Genomic DNA, 23,525 nt, shown 5'->3' on the forward strand with positions numbered 1-23,525 from the left:
GCTTCAGCCTTGTTCAATTTCTTAATCGGTAAACGGACTCCGCCGCCGTCCTCGACACGTGTGGGTACACGACAGCGCCGCCTCCGACACGTGTGAGTAACAGGTCTCGCCTACTGCGACAAGGCTAAAGGCCAGGTCATTAATTAAGGTAGCAAATTCAAAATAATCCTGTTGAAATCCTCGCATTCTGCTTTCAATTTGCTGTTGCAACTACTCAAAAAATCAAATATTCACAAAAATGTGTTTATTGATGTATACCAGTATTTTAATCGAATTAAAAATGCAGATTGCCGGACGGAAAGAAGGTGTTTGATAGTAGCTACAATTCAGGTTTATTTTCGGAATTGAAGTTTATTGAACTGAAATCTGCATTACTCAAATTATTGTATTAGAATCATATGAAATGCGACCTAATAGCATTTGAAGAAGATGAATCTTTTAAAATATTATTATTATTTTATTTTTTAAAATATTTAAAAAATATAATTAAAATGCTTAATTGGGTCAAAATTCGATTTAAATTTAAAGACGTTGACCGATGAAGCAAAAATTAAAGCAAAAGGCTCGAATTCAAAGGAAGAAATTAATTGCTTAAAACTAAAACAAGTGCTGTTGCTGTGTGCTGACACATTCACACACACACCGCGCCGCCCCATCTCCACTCTCTTCCTCCCTCAAATCGAATCAAGAATGGCGGACTGGGGCCCAGTCCTGGTGGGAGTGGTGCTGTTCATCCTGCTGCAGCCGGGGCTCCTCTTCCAGATCCCGGGCAACAACCGCCACATGGAGTTCGGCACCATGAAGACCAACGGCAAGGCCATCACCGTCCACACCCTCATCTTTTTCGTCCTCTACGCCATCCTCATCCTCGCCCTTCATATCCACATCTACACCGGCTGACATCCAGATCCACATCTCCCCTCTCTCTTTTTTTTAATTTCTTTCTCCCAGAATGCAAAGTGTTGTTAGCTGGCTGTTTAGTTACTTTCTTGTTTAACTTTGCAGATTAATGATTTATGTTTTCATCTTCAGTTATAACTTGCTTTGCTGGTTTTCTTTCTTGTCCCTTTTTTTTAAAGAATAAGAAAATGCTAGTGATTTTGTAGAATGATGACTATGTACTATAATCTAGTAGGGATAGTGGTGATTTATGAAGAGTAGTCATGTTAATAAAGCAAAGGAATGAATTGAAGCTAGATTTTATTATTCCATTTTCCTATGTTTTTGTAAATTAAAAGAAAATGCTTGTGATTTTGTAGTCTTGTTTGGAGTTGCTTGATAGTACGATGAAATGGAATTATGGTTACCATGGGTTGGGGAATGCATTATTATGCCTAATTTAGTAGTACTAAATTATGCTAGCAAATGATGATTAGTAGGATTTACCAATTCCATCAAGGTGTCTAATTTAGTAGGAATGGTGATTTGTAGGATTTACCAATCTATCATACCAAGCACCTCCTTTGAACCGAACTTCATTAATTGAAAAGGCTCAAGACATTCCTAGAATATGGTCTGAATTTCATATAGGAGTAGTATTACTTTCTTGTTTGTGAGTGGTACAATGTTCATCTTCACTACTAGTAATTTCTTCCTTGTTTTGCTGGTTTCCATTCCTGTCATTTAGATTAATGGAATGAAAATAGGAATGAAATAACGACCGAGGTATGAATGACTGCGTCTAATCTTGTAGGAACGGTGATTCCTACGAAAGAGGACTTACCGTTTCATTCCCTTCTCTATAAAATCGAACCACGCATATCCTTATAGTCAAACTACATGAATTGCAAGGGCTTAATACTCCTAGAACTTGGTCTGAATTTCGATATATTGCTCCGATTCAATTCACTGTGTGTATGTGAGTTTGTTTCTTGAGTAATGTGTTGTGATGAGAATTGGTGAAGTAGAAATCTGTTAAGATTTGGGAGACTTATACATACTTGAGACAGAAAGAAATGCATCACATATCACACATAAAATTGAAGTTGATTATGTTGTAAAAAATGGCAAGAATAGAAGAGAGAAAGGAACAGCTCAAGTATGAGAAAATAGCAAAATCTATAGAGCTAATCAGCATGTATATGAACTCCTATAGCAACAACCAAGAGGGTGTAGATGCAAAAGTACAAAATGGCATGTACTATGATTGAGATCCCACTGGTGTACATGTTGCCGAATTCGATGAAGCTCGCCCTGGCCGGGAGCTGGAACAGCAGCCCCGGCGATAGGAGGATGAACAGCCCCACTGCCACCGCCACCGGCCCCCAATCAGGTCCCATTTCCTCTCTTACTCTGCCTCTGATACGCGCGTAGGGTTGGGGAAGCTTCAAGTGCTTACAGCCTCTTGTGCTAGCTTTATGCTGGTGATTGGTTCTTGCAATGGATGCCACAAAACTGTCTTATTCTATGTTGGCTGCTAAATAAAAGTAGGGAGATATGTTGTCTTATAGTGATGTTTCTTAGTGAAGAAGTTGAGTGGAGTTGAGCACAAGGTAGAATTAGGTATGAGGGAAAGTATATTGTGATTAGGAAGGGCATTTTGCCTTTTTTTGAGATTTAGGAAATGTTAGCCTTTTAAAGATGTACATTATGAGGAGAAGCCCATAAAACTTAGTACTCCATAATTGAGGGATAAGACCTTTTTTGGCCCATCTATATTATTGGGTCAATCTAATATCATGTTATAAGTTCAATGGGTTCCATCCTAGAATCAACAAATAGTGGATATAAACTTATATAGTGATTATAATTTTTTCTTTATATAAACGTGAGATATTTGTAATATTTGTTTTGTTTAATTCACCTACACAAATTGGTCCCTTGGGGTTGAATTGAGATGAGTATTTTTTGCCAAGATTTGGACGTTTACATAAAATTCTTTAGTATGCAAAGAAATGCTCTATAATACTATTACAAAAAGTATATGTCATGATCACTAAGCCTCAGAAAGAAAGATCATGGTCACTAGCTTCAAAAAGAAAGGAGAGAAAAAAATGCTGCCATTGTTCAAAATGCTGTCTTAGTTTGAGTAATTCCACACTGCACAAGCAAGTAACACTATTAGATTCAATATATATATAAAAGTCAAGAAGAAACCAACCCAATAATCAAAGTCAGTGATGTCAAAAGACACTATGAAATGCTTCACAACCACTATTTATGAATTTCCACAACATAGAAGAATGAACTAACACGTATGTGTGTTATACTATTTTGGAGTACTATGTAACGTTGCGTTACACTATATTTGTCATTTTCATACAATGTGGCATGTGCTATCAACATCAAACTCATCAAATTTAAGAAAAGTTATCGTGTAACAATTACAAATTTTTAAAATTTTTTGTAACATAGTCATTTTGAATTCGAAAAATGGCAGAAAAACAAAGTGATTTTACGTGCAATTAACCCTCTTATTATATACATTTAAAAGTATTATTTCCGTCTCACACTAGGAGTCATATTTACTTTTTTACACTCGTTTTATAAAAATGATAGTAACAAATAGTTAAAGTGGAGAAGTGCTAAAGTAAGAGAGAGAATAATATAGAGAACATACTCCTAATGTGGTAGTAATAATTACATCACAATCCATTACCTGGCACGACCTTATAGCAATCGGAGCTCGGCCAGAGGATGCTCCGGCCAATCTCCGACACCTTCACGACGATCCCGGCAAAGTAGAAGAGCGTGACCAGCATGATCACGAGCGGCATGAGCACGAATCCGATCAAGAAAGTGACTATTCCGAATAGCATCAGAGCCATCGAGATCCCAATGAAGAGCAACCCGAAGGCCGTCGGGGAAATCTGGAGGCGCCGCGATGACGCCGTGGGCGACTGCGGCGGAGAGAGGGTGGGGAAGGAGATGGAGAGAGGCGACGGCCGGAAACAGTGCACCATCATCGACCATAGATCGTTGAGGGCCTTTGTTTGAGGATCTTGACCTCTCATTTGTTTGATGATTTTTTTTTTTTTTGGAGTGGGATTGGATTTTGAAGAGCGGTGGAATGGATAGGAATTTGTGCAGAGCAATCTAGGGGATTTAGGTTTGAGTTTGGAGAGTTTAAGGATAAGGGTGAAGAAGAAGATGCATGTTGCCGCCATTTACTATTTTTAGCATATACAATTACTCAAAATAGAAGATAATGTTGTTTAATTTAAACAAGTTCAAGATATAATTCTACTATTACCTCCGTTCCATAGTAATAGAGTCATTTTGTCATTTTGGTACGTTTCATAATAATAGAGTCATTTTCCTTTTTAGTAAAAGTCAATACATTTTTTCACACCTATTTTATTCTCTCTTACTTTTTTCTCTCTTTATTCATCTATCTTTTTTTCATTTTCCACTTTATTCTTCATTTTACTTAATCCAATTTATGTGCCGAAAAGAAATGTCTCTATTAATATGGAACGGAGGGAGACACATTTTTTCACACCTATTTTACTCTCTCTTACTTTTTTCTCTCTTTATCCCTCTATCTTTTTTTCATTTTCCACTTTATTCTTCATTTTACTTAATCCAATTTATGTGCCGAAAAGAAATGCCTCTATTAATATGGAACGGAGGGAGTAGTACTTATACTACAAAATGTGACTTCTATATGTATTATTGATGACTTGGATTTTCGAAGCAAATGAAGTCATGCTTATGAAATCGATGTGGGAATGAAATAAATGATGAGGTTAAATGGCTAACTTTCATTTAGTATAATTACCAATCTCATTTAGATAATAAATAGTCGAATACCTTGATACCAATCGTTCTGTCTTCTAATATTTTGACACAATTAATTTTTATACTTTATGATATATTACAACGCCGTCACTAGATATTTGGGCATTTCCTTCTACGCAATTACTACTATACTATCTTTATCTATGACTTTTGCTTCTATTCATTTCCTTTGGTATTCTTTATGCATATCTAGCAAAGAAATTATCCAAGCCTTTTTTGTCATTCTTTTACTACCATCGTCTCACTCCTATTCACCTATTCTATTATGACATATGAATTATTCAGCTTGTGATATTTATATGTATCACCATTTTTATTACTCAACAATCATAATGGTAATTTAATTATAAGAAACAACAAGCTGGAATAGCTCAGTTGGTTAGAGCGTGTGGCTGTTAACCACAAGGTCGGAGGTTCAAGCCCTCCTTCTAGCGGTTTTCTTTTTCTTTTTATACTAGTACGATTTTATTTCAATGTAATAATTGTTATAAAATTAATGTTAATTCAAAATATTCTTGAAATTTTAATCATGTTCCAATTTCCACAAATAAAGTTTTCTTTTCCGGTTTTCAAATCTAGAATAGAATTATTTTCTTGGGCCAAGTCAAATAGCAAAAACCCATTCATATATCCTTACATAATAATACTACTAATGAATAAACAAATAAATTGTCTAGTTTATTTTTACAAACACTTAATTATCTTCGGCAACAGTAATATACAGAACAAAAAAAGGCACAACTGAGACAATAACGTATCTCAGTAAATAATTAATCCACGAATAAATATAAAATAATCCTTGGTTGGAATAGATCTATAGAAAGTTTAAAGAGTAATTAATAAAAGCCCCAGAAAATAATTTCAAAGGCTTCCAAAAATTGACGGGCAAGCACCGTCAAAGAGGACGGAGCTCGCTCGCCATTAAATAAGTGTGTTCGTTTCGTGGGCGTTGGCACGACTCGCCGTCACTAGACGATCATGGACGAGTCGCCTCAGCACCCCCGACAGGACGAGTTGAGTTAGACAGCAGATGTAACTCGTTCTTTTATAGAGCTCTTTTCCTTTCCTCTGTTTAACGAATTCCGATGTGGGATAATAACTCGGTCAACCAACTCAGTCAAACATTCCATTTTTTTTCTTGTTTAATTAAATGTCCATTAAAAACTAGTCCAGCCCACTTATGCTATTGGGCCTAGGTTTGTTTCTTTTATGTTTCCACTATATTTGTATTTGTCAAATATTTGAAAGGATAGGTTATTTACATGAATTGGTGAATAAAATTGTCATTCCGTTAAAAAAAAGTGTTTGGGACCTATAAATTAAATAGTGTTTACCGAGTACCAATGTGCTTGGCATAAGAAAAAATCGAGAACAAGAAGTGCAATTGCGTCCGAATATTTTTCTGAGTACTTTTCAAGCACAAAACGAAGAGATTTTGAACACTTAAATGTCCTCGGATATTGGTCAATAGTGGGAGGACACGAACATAGTGCTCAGTAGTGTTGAAAATTTCAAAGCTACAACTTGTGCTTTGGTTACAGCTCAATCTAGCCGTGACCTAAGCATGTGTCGTGTGTTTCCACACGACCCATGCTCCAAAATGTTTGCTCGGTAAAGTCCTTTTTTTAGTGCAAAAAGTGATTAAAATCGCAAGACTAGAACATACCCTAAATTTAGTTATTAACTATAGTATATTACAAATATTAATTTGTAACATTTATACATATTCAACCACGCAATAATCGCATGAATTTCATACAACAATTAATCAAAGTAATAATTGTTGCTTGCTCCCCATAGCATATTACATAACATATATCTACACGAAATCGTCTGAATTGATGAGCTCAAGCCGGAATCTCTCCTGAACGGCGGAGATGTATCTAGCGGCCTTAGCATCCACGGCTTCGTCGCTGCTGCCACTGTAGAAGTTGTCGAGTTTGGTGTCCCGACCGGGCACGGCAGCGAATGCCACCTTAGGCATGTGATGTGGAAACACTTGGTCCTGCTTCACAATGATAAACCCGGCCGTGGTCGATGAGGAATCAGGCTTGGGCTTGGCTGAGCTGCGGTACAAGGACTTGAGCATCTTCGATTTGGCTAAGCCTTTGCGCTTGTTGCTGCGGTTTGACTCCATTTTGCGATCGATATATTTTTTGTGTGTTGGTTTGAGTGATGAAAGTTGTGTTGTATGTGGGGATATATATATAGACACATGCATGGTAGGACTTAGGGGGGCACTTATGGTGCTTTTTAGAGCCTCCACAGCGGTGAGCAGCGTCCGTCCGTCCGTGCCGCTAGCAAGGACACCCCTGTCCGCCGCTGGCACGGACGTGCTCTTAGGCTCTTGCCAGCGAGCAGGGCGACGTGGCACATTTCTAATGGTCGTTGGCATTTTTTTTAAAAAATCAAAAATAATACCAAAAATTAAAAGAATATATTTTCGGATTCCCAAAAATATACAGATTTTATTACCATTTTTTTGAATTTTTTTTTGAATTTTTTTTAAAAAAATTAATCCCAAAATCATCTATAAATAAACATTCATCATCCATTTGCGCGAAATTCGGCCACGAGTATTGAGTTTTTTTAATTTTATGAATTTAATTATGTAATTTTTAATTTTTAGGATTTAAATTATGTAATTTTTAATTTTTAAGACTTTAATTATGAAATTTTTAATTTTTAGGATTTTTATTATGTCATTTTTAATTTTTTAGTAATTAGAAATAGTATTTTGGGTATTTTTAATGCATTTTAATATTGTGGAAATGTTTTTATTTAAATTGAATAATAGAATGGTGGGACCCTTGAGCATGTCCTTGCGGAAGAGCACGAACATGGGTGTTGTGCTCTTGCCTAAGAGCATGGAGTAAAAGTGGGTTCGGGCCCACATCCGTGCTCGTTGGCAAGAGCACGGACGTGGATGCTCTTAGATTTGATTGATTTATGTCATTTTTATAACCTTTAATTCTTACAAATTAAATCATAACTTTAATACATCTTCGCAAATTGTCGATAAAAAAGTCTAAATCGTGAATACTTAAAGTGTTGGTTTGGGGGAGTAGTGAATCCCAATCCAGCTCTTTGACAGTGTAGAAAATTGATAAAACGATGGAAATGGCGTCGTTTCATGTCTACCAAAAAGATGATGTTTTAAAGAATTGGCCCGAAAAACGACTTTCAAGCCACAACCTATTTCACTGAAAATTAGTCTCATAAAATTGATCTCAATATTAATTTTATTGTTTAGTTGCCATAATTTAAAAATTATGGATTAATCAGAAATCATTTCAAAAGTTATTACGTAAATAAGAGTTATATAGTGCATATAATTATTATTTTATTCCACGTCAGTATTTAAATACTATTATAGTTTCAGTGTCCATAAAAATCAGTTCTCCGATTTTCGGGATATCCCAAAATATATTCCATTTTCTCCATTTCAATTTACTAAAAGATATTTTTACTTGCATATAGTTTTTATTATTTAGTCTTGATATATGGTATATAAATTTCATTTTCTGAAGACAAAATTTATTTACTTACTGTGTAAAAAATGGATGTGTCCAATGTGCTCGAATTTTTGGAATATAAAAAGATATATCATATCTCCCAACTAATCATTAGTATAAAAAGGAAACTGCTTAAGTAGATAACAAAGAATTAGAATAATCTAAGCCAGTTTTGGCATGAGATTACTGTTTATCACTATAGCGTAGATTTCCATGAAAATATCTAACAGACAATGAAAATTGAATGGAATATTTTTCTACAAAACATAAAAAAGAAATTCTCAGGTGCATGGATAAGATTCGAATCGTTTTCACTTCTTTTTTCTATCATATTCCTACGTACTAAATGAAAAGACACAGGATATTTATGCTTTCATATAGGTTTTGATTCATTTGATGACCCCTTCTAACATTTTTTGTTTTTTCTTGTCATCCATATCCAAATTTTTTTATCTTAATATATATGGTTTTGAAAATTTGATTTGCTGATTATATCCTTATTAGTATGATAGAGTCTTATTATATGCAAATCCATTCTTTATTGCAGAATGGTAGAGCTAGATCAAATTATGATTTTTAGATCTATTTTTTTATGGATGAGTTGTGTAAATGTATAAATTATTTTCGCCTTATCACAAGCCTATTTTACTTCAGCCCAAGGCAACTAAGTCATAACATATTTGGAGGATTGGCATGTAAAGATCTAAAGTTGCAGTGTTAAGAAAGACAAGTAATAATTTCTCACAACATTTTTTTTTAATTTAACAGTAATTGTGCAATATATTCAATTGAGTCAAATGGCAAAACAGAATAAAATAAAGTTGAAATGACTGAATGAGATAAATAAAACAGTTCTAGTGGTTGAACATGATTCTTACCATAGATTTACATGTCAACTTCGGATAAGTACTTGACATGATAAAGTCATGGTAAATGTTTCAAGATAAGATATATATGACGAAACTTAGATAAGATGTTTTTTCGCTCTAGCTAGTAGGTCCGAGTTTGGATCACTATGACCGCATAGGTTAATTAATAAGAACATGTTATAGTAATTAATGAACTGGTTCTATTTAAACCGGATTTAATTTAAAATTTAATAATATCATGCACGTACAATTTATGTGTGTTTATCTTTATTCAATTTTTTTAGTCTAGTTAAAGCTACTACAAGTTTTACATGATTTAATTATCTCAATTTGTCAAAGGAGGTTCATTGTTAAATGAAGTATATCATTCTATTAAATTAAGACTCTATGTTTATGATGCATTCAACAATTTATTAAAACTCGTTAACGAAATGTGAGTATTATTTATTGATTGTAGGAGAATATCTCAATCTTGTCACATCAAGTGGCATTTCTTCCTCTTTACAAACTTGGCTCCATATTCGAAACTCGTGTGATTCTTTCATGTACCCTTTTTCACTTTGGAATCGTGATAACTTTTTGGTCTAAATGAAATTTCCTATGCACCTTCAATATTCATCAGTATTGAATCAACAGTGAACCTTGTTCTTTTATCTAGCTAAATTAATTAACACTACATATATTTTACATGTATATTACAACTAATTTACATAACTTTCCACATTAGAACTATCTTGTATGAACATAGTGTACAGTATATTTACAAGAGCAAGGAAAGACCGCGCTAAACATAACCCAAGCACGGGGGATTTTCGTTACGCCCTACTGTCTCGTTCTCATCTAGAGCTACAACGCGCATTCTACTTCAATGGGAATGGCCTGGTTCTCATAGGATGCTTACAAAGACTATTGGTAATGCACGGGAGTCGAGAGTACTATCCGATCAAGAAACTGGGAAAAGATCGATTCCTGAACAAGTTCCCCAAAATGATGGCGATGCTGCTCCCCTGTTGTTGTTTGTCGGAACAGTTTGAGTTCCATTTGACGTGCAAGACGTCTTGTCCGATCTGTTGGCGGATGGAGTCGACTATTGTAGGATCAACTTCGTCTCCTGTCACATCCGTGACGCAGAAAACATGCCTGGCCTTCCCGCCCTTGCTAGAAATTTCTGCTCTTTTGATATAGAGGTTGTTTTCTCTAAGTATCCTTGTGATGTTAGGCAGAAGTCCAATTCTGTCCTCCCCACATAATTCCAACTCCAATCCCTGCAAAAAAACAAGGATTTTCCATAACATGACTGCGCACGCACTCGAGTTGAGATTGGAAACTCACAAGCATACCTCGGAGCTTCTCCTTTCAATGGCTGTTTCTAGACGCTGTGCAATACGTTCTCGTTCAGCGTCTGATTGCATGGGAACACCATCAACACAACGCACGTAGTATTCCTGCAGTTTTGGACAGCAATGAGAATACTACGTCTGTTACGTGATACTAGGCTAGACAAAATTAGTTCTCAAGTTTTATCATGTTTGACACAATAAAGATACGGCGTGATAAACCCAGACACAAAGATTACACGGTATGAACAAGAAAACGCATACATAAAACATATTGGTTGGAAGGAAAACAACGTAGCGAGTGAGCTGCACTTTGTCATTGATTAAATATTTTGTAAATAATGCACGTTATGTGAAACCACACGCTAATAGAATTATTAAGTCTCCAAAATACTTAACAAATAAATATTCAACATATCATTGCATAGCACTGCAATGTTCTGTGTCCTCATTGAGCCAACACTATAATAGCACAAACATAATAAGCCAACATAGTAAATCATTATTTTAACACGTTAAAAATTGCACCCTTATGCAAAATATAGCAATTTTATTAAGTATGCTATCTATCAGCAAAATTCTTATGCACTACACAGTAAAATCGACTGCCTTATCATATAGATTTGGAAGGAAAATTGTGCAGGAGAGATTTTACCTGATATGCTTCCTCTGTCCCTCCACGGACTAGTCCATGAAAAACAACATATTGCATATCTGTCAGAGTGCAGATGGTGTCAAATAACAGCTTAGGTCGATCGTCTGACCTCACGGTTATGACTGTATAACCCTTTTCAGTCCGATCCGAGACTGTTACTAGAGGACTTGAACTCTTGTCCTGAACTACTCTCGCTTTTGATCCTTCAGTCTTTTCAAAATCCTGATCAGCAAACATCTGGTGCAGCCTTCTTTCTCGGTGAGCGATACCAGGAGGAGATACGGTCAATTTTGCAGTCTTCATATCATAGTTTGATCTAAGAACATTGCACAGACGCTCCTTTATAGTTGAAAGGCGTTTTGTATCCCCAATTGCACATCCGGTAGAATAATCAGTTATGTGAACCACTGCTGCGGCTCGTGCCTTGTGCGTCCACAGCTCAGCACTTACCACGCTACAGTGGAGATCAGCGAGGATCGCACATACCTCGGATAACAATCCTGTCCTGTCTGCCCCCGTCAGTTCAATGCAGGTGTACTCTTCATACGGCACCATTCCAACCATCCCTTTCACAGTAGGTGTCGAGTCATCATCGCTTTCGAGTTTCTGAAAATAGCATTATCATGAACATTTGTAAATCCCGTGCAAGAATCCATAACTGAAGCAGTGTTAAGGTAGAACATTTACTCGAATGTATGTACTAAAAAGTTGCTTTTCGCACAAATTAATAACTGACTCAACCTATCTCGAAAGAAACATAAAGATCTGATGTAGATTTAGTTCATACAACAAACAAGAATACTTCAATCCCCCTAAACTTTTACTTCCTTATATCAGAATTGAGAAATTCTATGGCTCGGATCTTTAGTATTCTCTTATCTAATACCTGTGTTTACTATTTAAGCAGAACACCGTCACCCCTTTTTGCTAAGAAACTTAAAAAACGAAAGGAGAGATTGGATCCTCTGTCCAAAGAAAAATGAGAAAGGGCTGTACCGTTTGGATGTCACTAATGACCTCTTGATCCATAATCTTCTTTCGGTTGCAATCAACCACATTGAACACTGCATCGAAAACCAAGTAAACGAACATAAGAGCAATTTCGAAAACCTTTACCGCAGAATCACACATTGCAATTAAACCAGCTTACCATCCATGAACCATCCAGCATCAGAAGAAATATAGCCTTTTACAATCACCAGATTCATGTCTGTTAGAATCTGAACAACATGAAGAAGAGTTCCATGCTTTTTGACACTGTCAACCTAGACAAAATGCAAACCAACAACCAAAGCTCTACAAATTAAACAAGCTCATTCAATTTCAATCCATGATCAAGCAAAGATGTATACCTTTATTATAGTGGCTTCATCACAAGATTCATTGTCAATCACAACCCTGCAACCAGAAGTCCTAATTAGACAATCATAAATACTGATTTTTACATTAAAATTTCCAACTATATAAGCAATTCTACCCACAATTTGCTAATTCAGAGTTCTGCATGAAGGTAATTGGGTAAATTAGGGATTGTTCAAGCTCATTTATGAAGATTAAATAGGATCTCCCAATTCTAGCTATGAATCCATCGGATTGCGTTTTTATTCCTTCTAAAAACTGAATTAGAGATGCTAGATCACAAAAATAAGCAATTTCATAATTTGCTAACTCAGAGTTAAATTATGAATTATTCAAGCTCATTTACGAAGATTACGAGAATCCCCAAATTCAAGCTATGAATCCATCGGATCGCATAATTTTTTTTTCTTTCTAAAAACAGAATTGGAGGTGTTAGATGGCAGGAAATTTATCAATTACGGTGAATCGAGATAAATCAGGGGAAGAAAAACAAAAACCTGGGAGGATTGATCCTTCTGAAGAGCTTGACAAACTCATCATCCATTTTTTTGTTTAAAAAAAAACAAATGAATATGAATAAATAAATTTTTTTAAAAAATCAATACATTTAATCTTATTTCATTTGAGAAGGAAAGAGGTGGAAGAGAGAAAGTTGTGAATGTTTTAGAGAGAGAAGGTCCGGCGGCGGCGGCGGAGATATTTTGCCTACAACAAAGCTGCTATTGCCACGTGGATTTTCCTATTGTAGCTGCTATTGCCACGTGGATTTTTCTTTGACTGAATTTGACATTGGGTTTTTCTACTGTTTTTTATTAGAGACATGGTATCATAATGATTGTTTGAAATCTCGATTTATTATTAATTAGAGAGAAAGTATCTTATTGCATATTGTGATTGGTCAACTTGTGTGGCTATTGAGTTAGTTATTGAAGTTAATTATTATTAAACTAAAAAATTGTTGTGTACAGAATAATAAGCAAGCTATTATAGATAACTTTGGTGTTGAACCAATTATAGTTCAAAATCATTTCTTGCTTTTGATTAACTAAATCTTCTTAGCAAAACAAATTATACTTTTATATGTTCATTATAAATAGGCTTTGAAGTTGACATGGCAAATTGTAGTGTAAAATTGGGAATAAGGAAAAATGATCAGAGCATTGTGATTTGTAACTTGAACTTAGGTACAAAAAATAGATGTACAACACCAATATACTACTCCCTCCGTCCCCAATTAGAAGTCACTCTTTGACCGGGCACAGGTTTTAAGAAATTGTTTGAATGTGTGGTGTAATAAATGGAGTTAGGTAGTGGAATGTGAGACCTCTTTGACTTTTAGGGTATTTTTGATGTTCAAATATAGTAAGTAGGAAGAGTGACTCTTGATCGAGGACGGATGGAGTACTATATGGATGAAGGAGTATATATTTTGAGCGTCAAACAACTTCACAATATTACACTTTAACTACTCCATCCGTCCTATTAAATATGCAACATTTACTTTTCGGCACGAGATTTTATGTAGTGTTGTTTTGTGAGTTAATGAAGAGAGAGTAAAGTAACAGAGAAGAAAAAGTAGAGAGAGTATTGTTTCCATTTTTAGAAACGTTTCATTTTTAATGGGACAGACAAAAAAGAAAAACGTTTCATTTCTAATGGGACAGAGGGAGTACATAATAGAGTAAGAGACAATTGATCGTTTTCATATTACAAAGCGTGATGATGTTGGGATATGAGATGATTGGCCAAATCATCGATAATTTGTGATATTCATTCCCGTGGTTTACATACGGGCAATTGCACCAAATCGATCACAATCCTGCCTATTTTACTCAACAACTACGCATGGCATATCATTGTCGTCAATCCTCGTATATGTTTGTTTGTTTGTTCGTTCTTCTTAGCGAATTACTACTATGCATGTTGGATTCATCTGCAAAACAAAAGGTTAAAATTTATAAATATAGATATGAAGAGTGATTAAGTAGTTATAGAAATTTTTATCTTACATCTCAGTTTTGATAGTACTCCCTCTGTTCCAAGATAAGCGAGGCGCTGCTTTTTTGCCATTGTTTTGAGAAAGTGATACTCCCTCCGTCCTCGATTAATTGTCACTCTTTGACCGGGCAAGAGTTTTAAGAAATGTAAAGAAAAGTTGGTTGAAAAAGTTAGTGGAACGTGAGACCCACTTTTTTATATTGGTTTTATAATAAAATGTGAATGAAGTGAGTTAGTGGAATGTGGGACCTACTTACCATTTATGGTAAAAATAAGTGTGACAATTATTGAGGGACGAACCAAATTGGAAAAAGAGTGATAATTAATCGAGGACGGAGGGAGTATAAAATAGTTGAAATGGAGAAAAAGTAAAGTAAGAGAACGGATTATGTAGAGAAGTCTCCCCTCTACATAATTTTCTCTCTTACTTTTCTCTCTTACTTTACTTTGGAGACTTCTCTACATAATTCGTTCTCTTATTTTACTTTCTCTCCATTCTAACTACTCCCTCCGTCCCTCTGTAGTAGGAGCATTTCTTTTCGGCATGGGATTTAAGAAAAGATATGTTAAATAAGTTAAGTAAATGAATAATAAAGTAGGAAAGGAAAAAGATAGAGAGATGAAAATAGAATAAAATAAAAGAGAGTAAAGTAAGAAAAAGAAAAATAGTTGTTTTTTTGCAAAAAAAAGAAATTACTCGGCTATAATTGGATAATTTACGACTCAACTACAGAGTGACGGAGGGAGTATTTTATTATTTTTTTTTAAACGATGACGAAAAAGAAGCGTCTCACTTATCTTGGGATGAAGGGAGTATAAAATAACTCAAGTAAAGCAGGATGGTGAATAAGGATGCAGTTGGTATAAATTAAACGACACAACATACATAGATTAATGAAATAGAAAACCTTGTTTGAATCACTTCTTGCCATCAAAGAGCTCCTCAATCGAATTCTCAACGTCCTCTCCTTGATACTTGACGTACTTTTCTGTCTGCCTCCCCGCCGTAAACACCTGGTTGTACCTCCCGAGAAACGATCGGTACGCCGGCACCACCATGTTCGATATCGAAACCCTCAGCTCCGACTGCAATTGCTCGTCGCAGACGACCCAGGTCGTCTGCGTCCGGCGTATCTCATCAAACATAGCATTGAAATTTTTGAATCTCTCCTTGAGCACCGGCTTCGACACCTTCCCGTGCGACGTGAGGCCGTCCGGGTGGAGGTAGCTTAACAGCTTCCCCCATGTCTCCCTCTGATACACCTTGTGGTACTGCCTCAGATCGGACGACTTCTTTCGGCTATACACGTCTCCGATTAGGCTACTTATCTCGCTCGAACCTCGTACCTTCTGCAAGACGTATCTCCCGTTGTTCATCAAGAAGATCGCACCGAGGGCGTGGTCCTTGTAGAGCTTTGACTTTGCCTCCATGTTTTCGTCGAGGAGCTCCATGATCTTGATCATGTGCGCTGCGAACGGGGAGGAGTTTGAGCCTGAGCCAGATTCCTCCCCGTGGTGGCGCTCCTTGAAAATGTGCTCTAGGGTTTCCTTGTACTCGCAGGCGAGTTTGATGTAATTCATGGTGTATCGCGTGAGCGGGTGGATGGCGCCGCCCGGGACGGGCGTCTTGCCTGCGTCCGTCCGGATGGAGGTCTCCAACTCTGAGAACATAGAGGTGATGGCCTCCCCGAGGCGGCATCTGATGATGTTGCTTTCGGTGTTGAGGTCATTGCGCCAGTCCTGTGGGACATCCTCCCCGCCCAGGGCGGGGAGGACGTCCCGTAGGGCCTCATACATGTCGAGGAACTTGAAGAGCTTCTCTGAGGAGCTCTTTGTAAGCGAGACAGCCCCTGCAAAGTTTAGGACTGTCGCGCTCACACACTGTGCCAGGGCAAGGTGGAGGTGTCCTGACATGGCAGGGCGGTCTGGGAAGACCGCTCTTGTTAGGCTCCCCTCGCTCACCAAGAGCGAGGGGCAGTGCTTGAATATCCCGATCCACGAGATGATTTCTCTCTCTAGAATCTCCCATTGCATCTTGTGCACGTCATCGATGCTGTGCTTCTCAAACCCTAGCTTGTGGAGCGCCGCGTCGAGGGCGGCCCGTCGAGCGACGAAGTAGGCCTCCCTGCACTCAGTATCGTACCCGGTCGCCGTCATCAACTTCGACAGCCTTATCAAGTTGGAGAGAACCTCGTCTTCGTATCCCGGGAAGATATTATCTTCCCTGGAAGAAGGTGGCGCATGCTGCTCAGATGCCACCTCCTCCTCTAGTGGGGGTGCGATTTCCCCGGTCGCGCCCTCATCTCCATTTTGTGGAGGATTGGAGTCAGGGAACCTATACTCATCCAGAAGGTCCTTGAACTCCTCCTCTACATACGACATCGCCCGCTCGATCACGGCGCTGATGCGGTTGATCGAGCGGGCGATGTTGGGCTGCGCGGAGTATGCCAAGAGGGCCGTGGAGAGGGAGGAGAGGCGCGTGATGGCGTCGAGGAACGACGCCGACTCCTCCTCCGGCACAGAGCCCCATTTGACGCTCTCGCTGGAGGAGTCGTAATCGGCGACTCTGGCCTCCACCATGAGCGAAAACTGCTTCACAAAATTAGGTACATCTTGCGGTAGAGATGATTCGCCGCCGCTTTCCGGTTTCGGAGCAGACAACGTGGCGAGATATCCATCGACTTCTTGAGAGAGCTTGTCGATGTTGAGAGCGGAAGGAGGCGGCGGTGGATCTTCTTCTCCTTCTTTATTAGCTTCTGATTCAACCGCCGCCGCCGCCGCCTCGACCCCTTCGCCGCCCTCCTTGTTCTCTTCACCGGCTGTTTCCGCCGGCTTTTCTTCGTCTGTGGATTTTGATTCTGCGCCGTCGATTTCAGCTTTGCCTTCTTCGCTGTCGTTTTCAGGCTTAGGATTGTCGGAAGATTCGGGTTTGTCTTTGTCGGAATCCATGGCGGTTTGTCGGTGAATTGGAAAGGCTTGTCAGATTTGCCAAGTTTCAATGGATGGGTATGAAAAAGTGATCCTTCAAGCAGTAATTTTCGATTTTTTTTTTAATTTTTGCGTGGTGTTTTTTTGGTATTTGGGAAGTTTCGGAAAACAGAAATGGTGGTTATGGCAGTTAGATTTGGCAGAGCTAAAGGAGGAGGAAATGTGGACAGAGAAAATGGTGGAAATATTGCTTTGGAGAGGGAGATGGTAATGCTATTTTTGGATTTATTATAATCACACTACTCCTACCAATTTTACCATTCTTATCACCACCAACTTTGCATGAAATATATTTGGGCAAATTGTTTTTATTTATATAAATTTAACCATTGGTTGAAAAAAAAATATGAAATTTGAAATTGTAGTCATCAATCACTTATGATTTAAGATGATGGCAAGTTGGCGATTTTAATATATAGTCTTCAATTCACATCTAAATAAGTTTTTCAACAAGTGTTTAGAATTAAGTATTACTTGAATGCATGATTAAATTGATCTTGAGGTCAATACAAAATTGTTACCTGAAGTGTTTTTTAAGGATATATAAAAAATGTACAAAACCCAAATTGTCGGTTGAATTCATCCGAGTTTAAGAACAACTTAATTCGATTTATTTTCATGTCTTGAAATGAGCCAAATTCAGTTTAAAAATAATAAAAAATAAAAGGTCTCACCGGGATTCGAACCCAGGTCGCTGGATTCAAAGTCCAGAGTGCTAACCACTACACCATGAAACCAATTTGTGAGTGATAACAGTATATATTAATTGTATCGATAGATCTTTGTGTCCAAACTCCAAGTTTTGGAGTGCATTTCCTGCATTTTGCCCTTCCCGGAGGGTGTGCGCAAAGGGGCATGCGACGCTGTGGAGAACGAACCGCCGAAAAGTGTCGTAGTTGCAGCTCTTGCGCAATATTGTTTTGTTATGTATCGATAGTACATAAAGAAGGCGATAACTTATTGGGAGAAGAAATGTCTTTCCTCCTTATCATAAATATTATCTTTGAAGCGAGCATCCAGTTGTTGATGCACTAAAATGCTATGCAAAAGTTTGAGAGTATATATCAAGCTGAGAAAGTAAAAGCTTACTACACATGTTCATGATCTATAAAGGATTAAATTTTTTGAAATCAACTCAAGAAAATTCATTTTTATCAATTTACTTTGGAAAACACTTCATTAATTAATAAGTTTGAGGGTTAAAGATCTGCATAGAGCATAGTTTTTGGAACAAAAAGATAAAAGAAGGGAGATTGTTAATTTTATTATAGATAGATAATTGAAATGAAAGGAATACTATAAATTAACATTGTTTTGAGTATCACCAAAACATAATTTTTTTTATGTTAGATGTAACATTTGAAAACTAAGAATTTCGACCATAATCCGTGAGTGACTAAATTTGACTATTTAATTAAAGTTTCTATCTTCAAGATTGAATTTTTACATTGTAGTGATCGTGGGAACTGGAATAAACTTCAAACACTATTCAATTTAATCCCACAAAAGTATAAATCAATGTTGGGAGTAGAACAAGTGAACAACTTCACAAATAAAAATCCCGACTTTGAATGCAATGAACTGCATTGTACGTTCATATAAATAAATTAATCCTCAAATTCAAAAAAAGAAAAATTATTAGTATTTTTGTAAATAGCGATTGGATTTGGGACCCACTGGCCAACTCAGCAGGCTCCAAGACAGTTCGGCGATCCTGTATAGTGGCTCAAAAAGGAAGAAAAGAAAAAGGCAAAGAAACAGGAAATAACAATTCCCATTTTCCCAAACACGCCCTTTTTCCATTCTCGTCGGGATTCTGCTCAGTTTAGTGTGGAAAACTGTTTATGGTGGTAGTGTTGAGAGTTTGTGGGAATTTGAGATACAAGGCAGGACACTGAGGTCACAAAATGTATGTGGTTCCTCCCCCGAAAGTGCCCGGGTCCGAAACCGGGTCGGGCGAGGTCCGGATATATCAGGCTTGGAAAGGAAGCAATGTGAGTTTTGATTATTTTCTTTTTCATAATTATATGTGTGGTGTGTTGTGGGATTGTTTGTTTATGCTGATTTGGGCTTTCTGATTGATTCTTCTTTGCCATGTGGAGAAAGAGGAGGCTCCAAATTAGGGATGAGGGCATGTTTATTTGAGTTTAATTTTTGCAGGGTTTTATCTGGTGCTTTTAGGGTAAAGTTTGTGTTTTTCTTGCTGTATTGGTATTGAGGGAATTAGCAATCTTGGAGAGTTTGATTTTAGGTGTTAAGTGTGCTAGCTCATCAAAGATTGGAGATGCTGCTGTGTATTAACTAAGTGCAGCGTGTTTAAGATGTAAAAGGACTTGGTTTTATAGATCAGTAATCATGGTTTTGGTTGTTTGATTTAGGTGTTTATTGTGGTAGCTCATTGATGATTCGCACTTGCTGCCTTGTACGGCGTGTTTAAGATGTAAAAGACTTGGCTTTATGGATCAGTAATCGTGGATTTGGATGTTTGATTTAGGTGTTTATTGTGCTAGCTTATTGGTGATTCGGCTTGCTGGAGTAGTATTTTCTAAGTTCAGCACGTTTAAGATGTAAAAAGACTTGGTTTTGTAGATCATTAGTTGCGGTTTTGGATGTTTGATTTAGGTGTTTATTGTGCTAGCTTATTGATGATTTGGCATGCTGCCTTGTATTATCTAAGTGCAGCTAGTTTGAGATGTAAAAAGACTTGGCTATATTTTTAATGAGGGAATTAGCAACTGGGGAGAGTTTGATTTTAGGTGTTAACTGTGCTAGCTCATCAAAGATTCGACATGCTGCCTTGCATTATCTAAGTGCCGATGTTATGGTAGTTTTTTTAATTTTCGAGCTTTTATTCTTGATGTTATGGTAGTTTTTTTCGGGTTTTAGGTACCGTTGAGAGCCTTATTTTGGGTTTGAGTGTTTGTTAGTTTGTCAGTGTAAGGCCACTTATTAGTATATTGAGAATTAGATGCCATATAGTCCCGTAATTGCTGATACGCTTTGTTTTCTATATTTGCATGATGTTAGGTGTGTTGTGACTTGTGAAGCTCGATAAACACACGAACTTAAGCAATTGACACTATGATTCATGACTCTGTGTTGCGTTGTTTTTTTTAGATTCTGCAGTGATGCTCTGTTGCTGTTGAATGTTTCATCATTTGCTTTTCTTATCGCAGAAATTCTTCCTTCAAGGAAGGTTTGTTTTTGGGCCGGATGTAAGATCACTGGCTCTCACTATATTCCTGATCGTAGCTCCCGTCTCCATTTTTTGTGTATTTGTTGCTCACAAGCTGATGGATGACTCCTTTGATAACTGGGGAGGATATGTTATGACAATCGCCATTGTTTTGACATCATGTGTACGTCCTCTCTCTCTCTCACCCCCTCATCGTAGACATGTTTGTCAACAGTGCTAGATGACATTGTTATATAGTATTACTCGACTTTTCTCAAGTTCGTTTAAAGCCAGCATCGTTTGAGAATCTCGATTCACTGCAGCAGTCACCATCGTTAGTTCTTCTTCTTGTTCGGACTTTGATTTTAACCACGTTTCTCGCTCATTTACATAAAACGATGGTTTATTTCCTCGGTCGAGCTTTTCATGCCAAAGTGTTCAAATTTCAGGATTTGATGCTTCTCCTGCTGACATCCGGAAGAGATCCAGGTATAATTCCCAGAAACGCCCATCTGCCCGAGCCTGAAGTTTGTGACGATAATAACACCGGAGGCTCTCAAACTCCACAGTTACGTTTGCCTCGTATTAAAGAAGTAGAAGTGAATGGCACCACAGTGAAGATTAAGTACTGTGACACCTGCATGCTGTACAGACCTCCCCGTTGCTCCCACTGTTCGATATGCAATAACTGTGTCGAACGATTCGATCACCACTGCCCTTGGGTTGGACAGTGCATAGGACTGGTAAGTTAATTGCTTTGGTACATACACATACTTTAAGGGTTATTGGTCGATATATCACGAATTATGGCTGAATTCCGGTTTTCCCCATAAACTTAAAATTTGGTCCTAGGAGTCGTGAACTTTGATTATGTTTTGGGTTTTCCCTTGGCGAAATCAAATAATATGTGGCTTGCCGGATAATCTAGGTGGACTAATTGGACCGGAATAACGATGGCGCTTTAATAGATGTAACTGATGCCGTTTCACGAATCACGCAAAAATTGCGATTAAACCTTTGACCAAATAAAATTAGGCTTCATGTCTAAATTTCTTCTTGTTCCTGGATGAAATTAAGGGTTGAGTGTTCAGTATCCAAGTTTGTTAGTCATCTTCACCGAATTTCTTCCTCTTCTTAGATTCGATTCGATTCAGTAAATGTCACATATGAATCGGTAAAGGCCGTGCATGATTCGATTTTGCTGGAATCATCAATCTTGAGAAATCCCAAACATGATCAAAGTTTGTGATTTTTACGATTAGAGGAAAACCGGAATTTGACCATAGTTCGTGATATTAGTGACCGATAGCCTTTTTTCTTTATAGTGAACACTAACATTGACCTGAGCTATAAGGTTCTTGCAAGTAATTCTTCGTCCTTACGTTAAGCTTTGCCTGCAATCGCTATGTTATCATATCGCAGTTTATGAATTTGGTTCGACTTTGAGAACTCCTGCACGTATATATTCTGAAGTTTACTCTCTTTTCCTGCAGAGAAACTACCGGTTTTTCTTCATGTTTGTCTTCACTACCACACTTCTATGTGGATACGTTTTCGGCTTCTGCTGGTTTTACATCAAAAGGATCATGATTAAAGACGAGACATCTATCTGGCGAGCAATGATCAAAACCCCCGCCTCCATGGCTCTTATCATCTACACATTTATCGCAGTTTGGTTCGTTGGCGGCCTTATGACGTTCCATCTCTATCTCATCTGCACAAATCAGGTGCAAAACTTCGTATTTTGCTCAAAACTTACTATTTTTCGTGCTGGCTTTAATATGCTTCTTCGTTTGCAGACTACATACGAGAATTTCAGATATAGATATGACCGCCGTGCCAATCCCTACAACAAAGGGTTGCTGCTTAACTTCATGGAGACACTCTGTAGCTCGATACCTCCATCAAGGAACGATTTTAGAGCCAAGGTGCTGAGAGAAGCGGCTCTACCTGCTCGGTCCGTGGCTGGTGGTTTTGACAGTCCTAACACGGGGAAAGGTGTGGACGACATTGAGATGGGGAGGAAGGGCGTGTGGGGGGATATTGGGTCGGTTTTAGACCAATACGAAGGCGAACTCAGTGGCAACGATGGGCTAAGCAGAAAAAGTGGCAGATTAGGCGAAATGCATCCGGAGACGAGGAGTGGAGTGGACGAGGGTGGTGGAGGTCGGGGTGGAATGCATTCGAGCTGGGGGAGAAAGGGTGGGAACTGGGAGAGGTCTCCCGAGATCCTTGCTTTGGCTTCTAGAATGGCGGAGACGAACCCGGGTGTTGGGAGTGGGAGCATCGGTGCGACGACGCAGCCCACTTAGGCAAGATTATGACATTGTTGGGACAAACCATTTTCTGATGGTGGTTGTGTGAAAATGGTTGTTGTTTAAGGTGGAGTGGTGTTTGTTTGTAGTGTATTCAAGTTTCTTTGCAATCTCTCTCTCTCTCAACTTCATTTGTATTAACCATCTCATCATGTATAGTTCTACTGCAACTGATTTGAGTCCTATTTCTTGATTTGAGTCGTATTTTTTATTTGCTTCGACGTAGTTAACTCATTGTTTTTTCTACAAAAATCATACTTATTCTTTCTTATGTTATTTGCTTTCATAATTTTTAGTCTATCTTCAATTATCTATTTTATTCGATACTCCACAATTTATTAGTGATTCATTTAAAGTATGTTCCTTTTGTTAGTTAGACATGTGACTATCTATATGTTAGGACGGTGTGTAATTTATCTTATCAAAAATATTGAATGAGACTTTTCTACAAAAGTTGGTACAGTAATACAATTTTGAAATTTATAACTAGGCTGGCTTGAAAATTCTTAATGGTAAAAAATGCTTGACCTATATATATCATACCTATATACCTATAATAGAGTGGGGAATTTAT

General features: G+C 37.7%; 4 protein-coding genes and 2 non-coding genes across 7 annotated transcripts; 2 read left to right on the forward strand and 4 right to left on the reverse strand.

The window, feature by feature from the left end:
- Positions 1 to 2,853: 2,853 nt before the first annotated feature.
- LOC121778250 lies at positions 2,854 to 4,084 on the reverse strand. Its single transcript, XM_042175572.1, has 2 exons — positions 3,599 to 4,084; positions 2,854 to 3,039 (listed from the first exon to the last, which is right to left on the reverse strand). The coding sequence occupies exons 1-2, from the start codon at positions 3,951 to 3,953 to the stop codon at positions 3,020 to 3,022; spliced, it is 375 nt and encodes a 124-aa protein (XP_042031506.1). The 5' UTR covers positions 3,954 to 4,084; the 3' UTR covers positions 2,854 to 3,019.
- A 1,016-nt stretch (positions 4,085 to 5,100) lies between these two features.
- TRNAN-GUU lies at positions 5,101 to 5,174 on the forward strand. Its single transcript has one exon. It is a non-coding gene; the product is annotated as a tRNA-Asn (tRNA).
- A 4,645-nt stretch (positions 5,175 to 9,819) lies between these two features.
- Positions 9,820 to 13,267, reverse strand: LOC121779893 (ACT domain-containing protein ACR6-like). The gene is made up of 7 exons (XM_042177346.1): positions 12,973 to 13,267; positions 12,469 to 12,514; positions 12,267 to 12,381; positions 12,113 to 12,180; positions 11,117 to 11,722; positions 10,465 to 10,569; positions 9,820 to 10,389 (listed from the first exon to the last, which is right to left on the reverse strand). The coding sequence occupies exons 1-7, from the start codon at positions 13,017 to 13,019 to the stop codon at positions 10,060 to 10,062; spliced, it is 1,317 nt and encodes a 438-aa protein (XP_042033280.1). The 5' UTR covers positions 13,020 to 13,267; the 3' UTR covers positions 9,820 to 10,059.
- Positions 13,268 to 15,391: 2,124 nt separating this feature from the next.
- Positions 15,392 to 17,422, reverse strand: LOC121779281 (exocyst complex component EXO70B1-like). Its single transcript, XM_042176588.1, has one exon. It carries the CDS (start codon positions 17,420 to 17,422, stop codon positions 15,392 to 15,394), a length of 2,031 nt encoding a protein of 676 aa, XP_042032522.1.
- Positions 17,423 to 18,126: 704 nt separating this feature from the next.
- Positions 18,127 to 18,198, reverse strand: TRNAQ-UUG. Its single transcript has one exon. It is a non-coding gene; the product is annotated as a tRNA-Gln (tRNA).
- A 993-nt stretch (positions 18,199 to 19,191) lies between these two features.
- Positions 19,192 to 23,246, forward strand: LOC121779993 (probable protein S-acyltransferase 7). 2 transcript variants are annotated; one of them, XM_042177507.1, is made up of 5 exons: positions 19,192 to 19,455; positions 20,638 to 20,820; positions 21,086 to 21,379; positions 22,130 to 22,363; positions 22,436 to 23,246. In XM_042177507.1, exons 1-5 carry the CDS (start codon positions 19,369 to 19,371, stop codon positions 22,946 to 22,948), a joined length of 1,311 nt encoding a protein of 436 aa, XP_042033441.1. In that variant the 5' UTR covers positions 19,192 to 19,368; the 3' UTR covers positions 22,949 to 23,246. The 2 variants fall into 2 exon arrangements, with proteins under 2 accessions (XP_042033441.1, XP_042033442.1); XM_042177508.1 differs by lacking the exon at positions 19,192 to 19,455 and adding an exon at positions 19,530 to 19,643.
- The last annotated feature ends 279 nt before the right edge of the window (positions 23,247 to 23,525 follow it).

This window comes from Salvia splendens, chromosome 19 (genome assembly GCF_004379255.2).
Source record: "Salvia splendens isolate huo1 chromosome 19, SspV2, whole genome shotgun sequence".
NCBI lineage: Eukaryota > Viridiplantae > Streptophyta > Magnoliopsida > Lamiales > Lamiaceae > Salvia > Salvia splendens.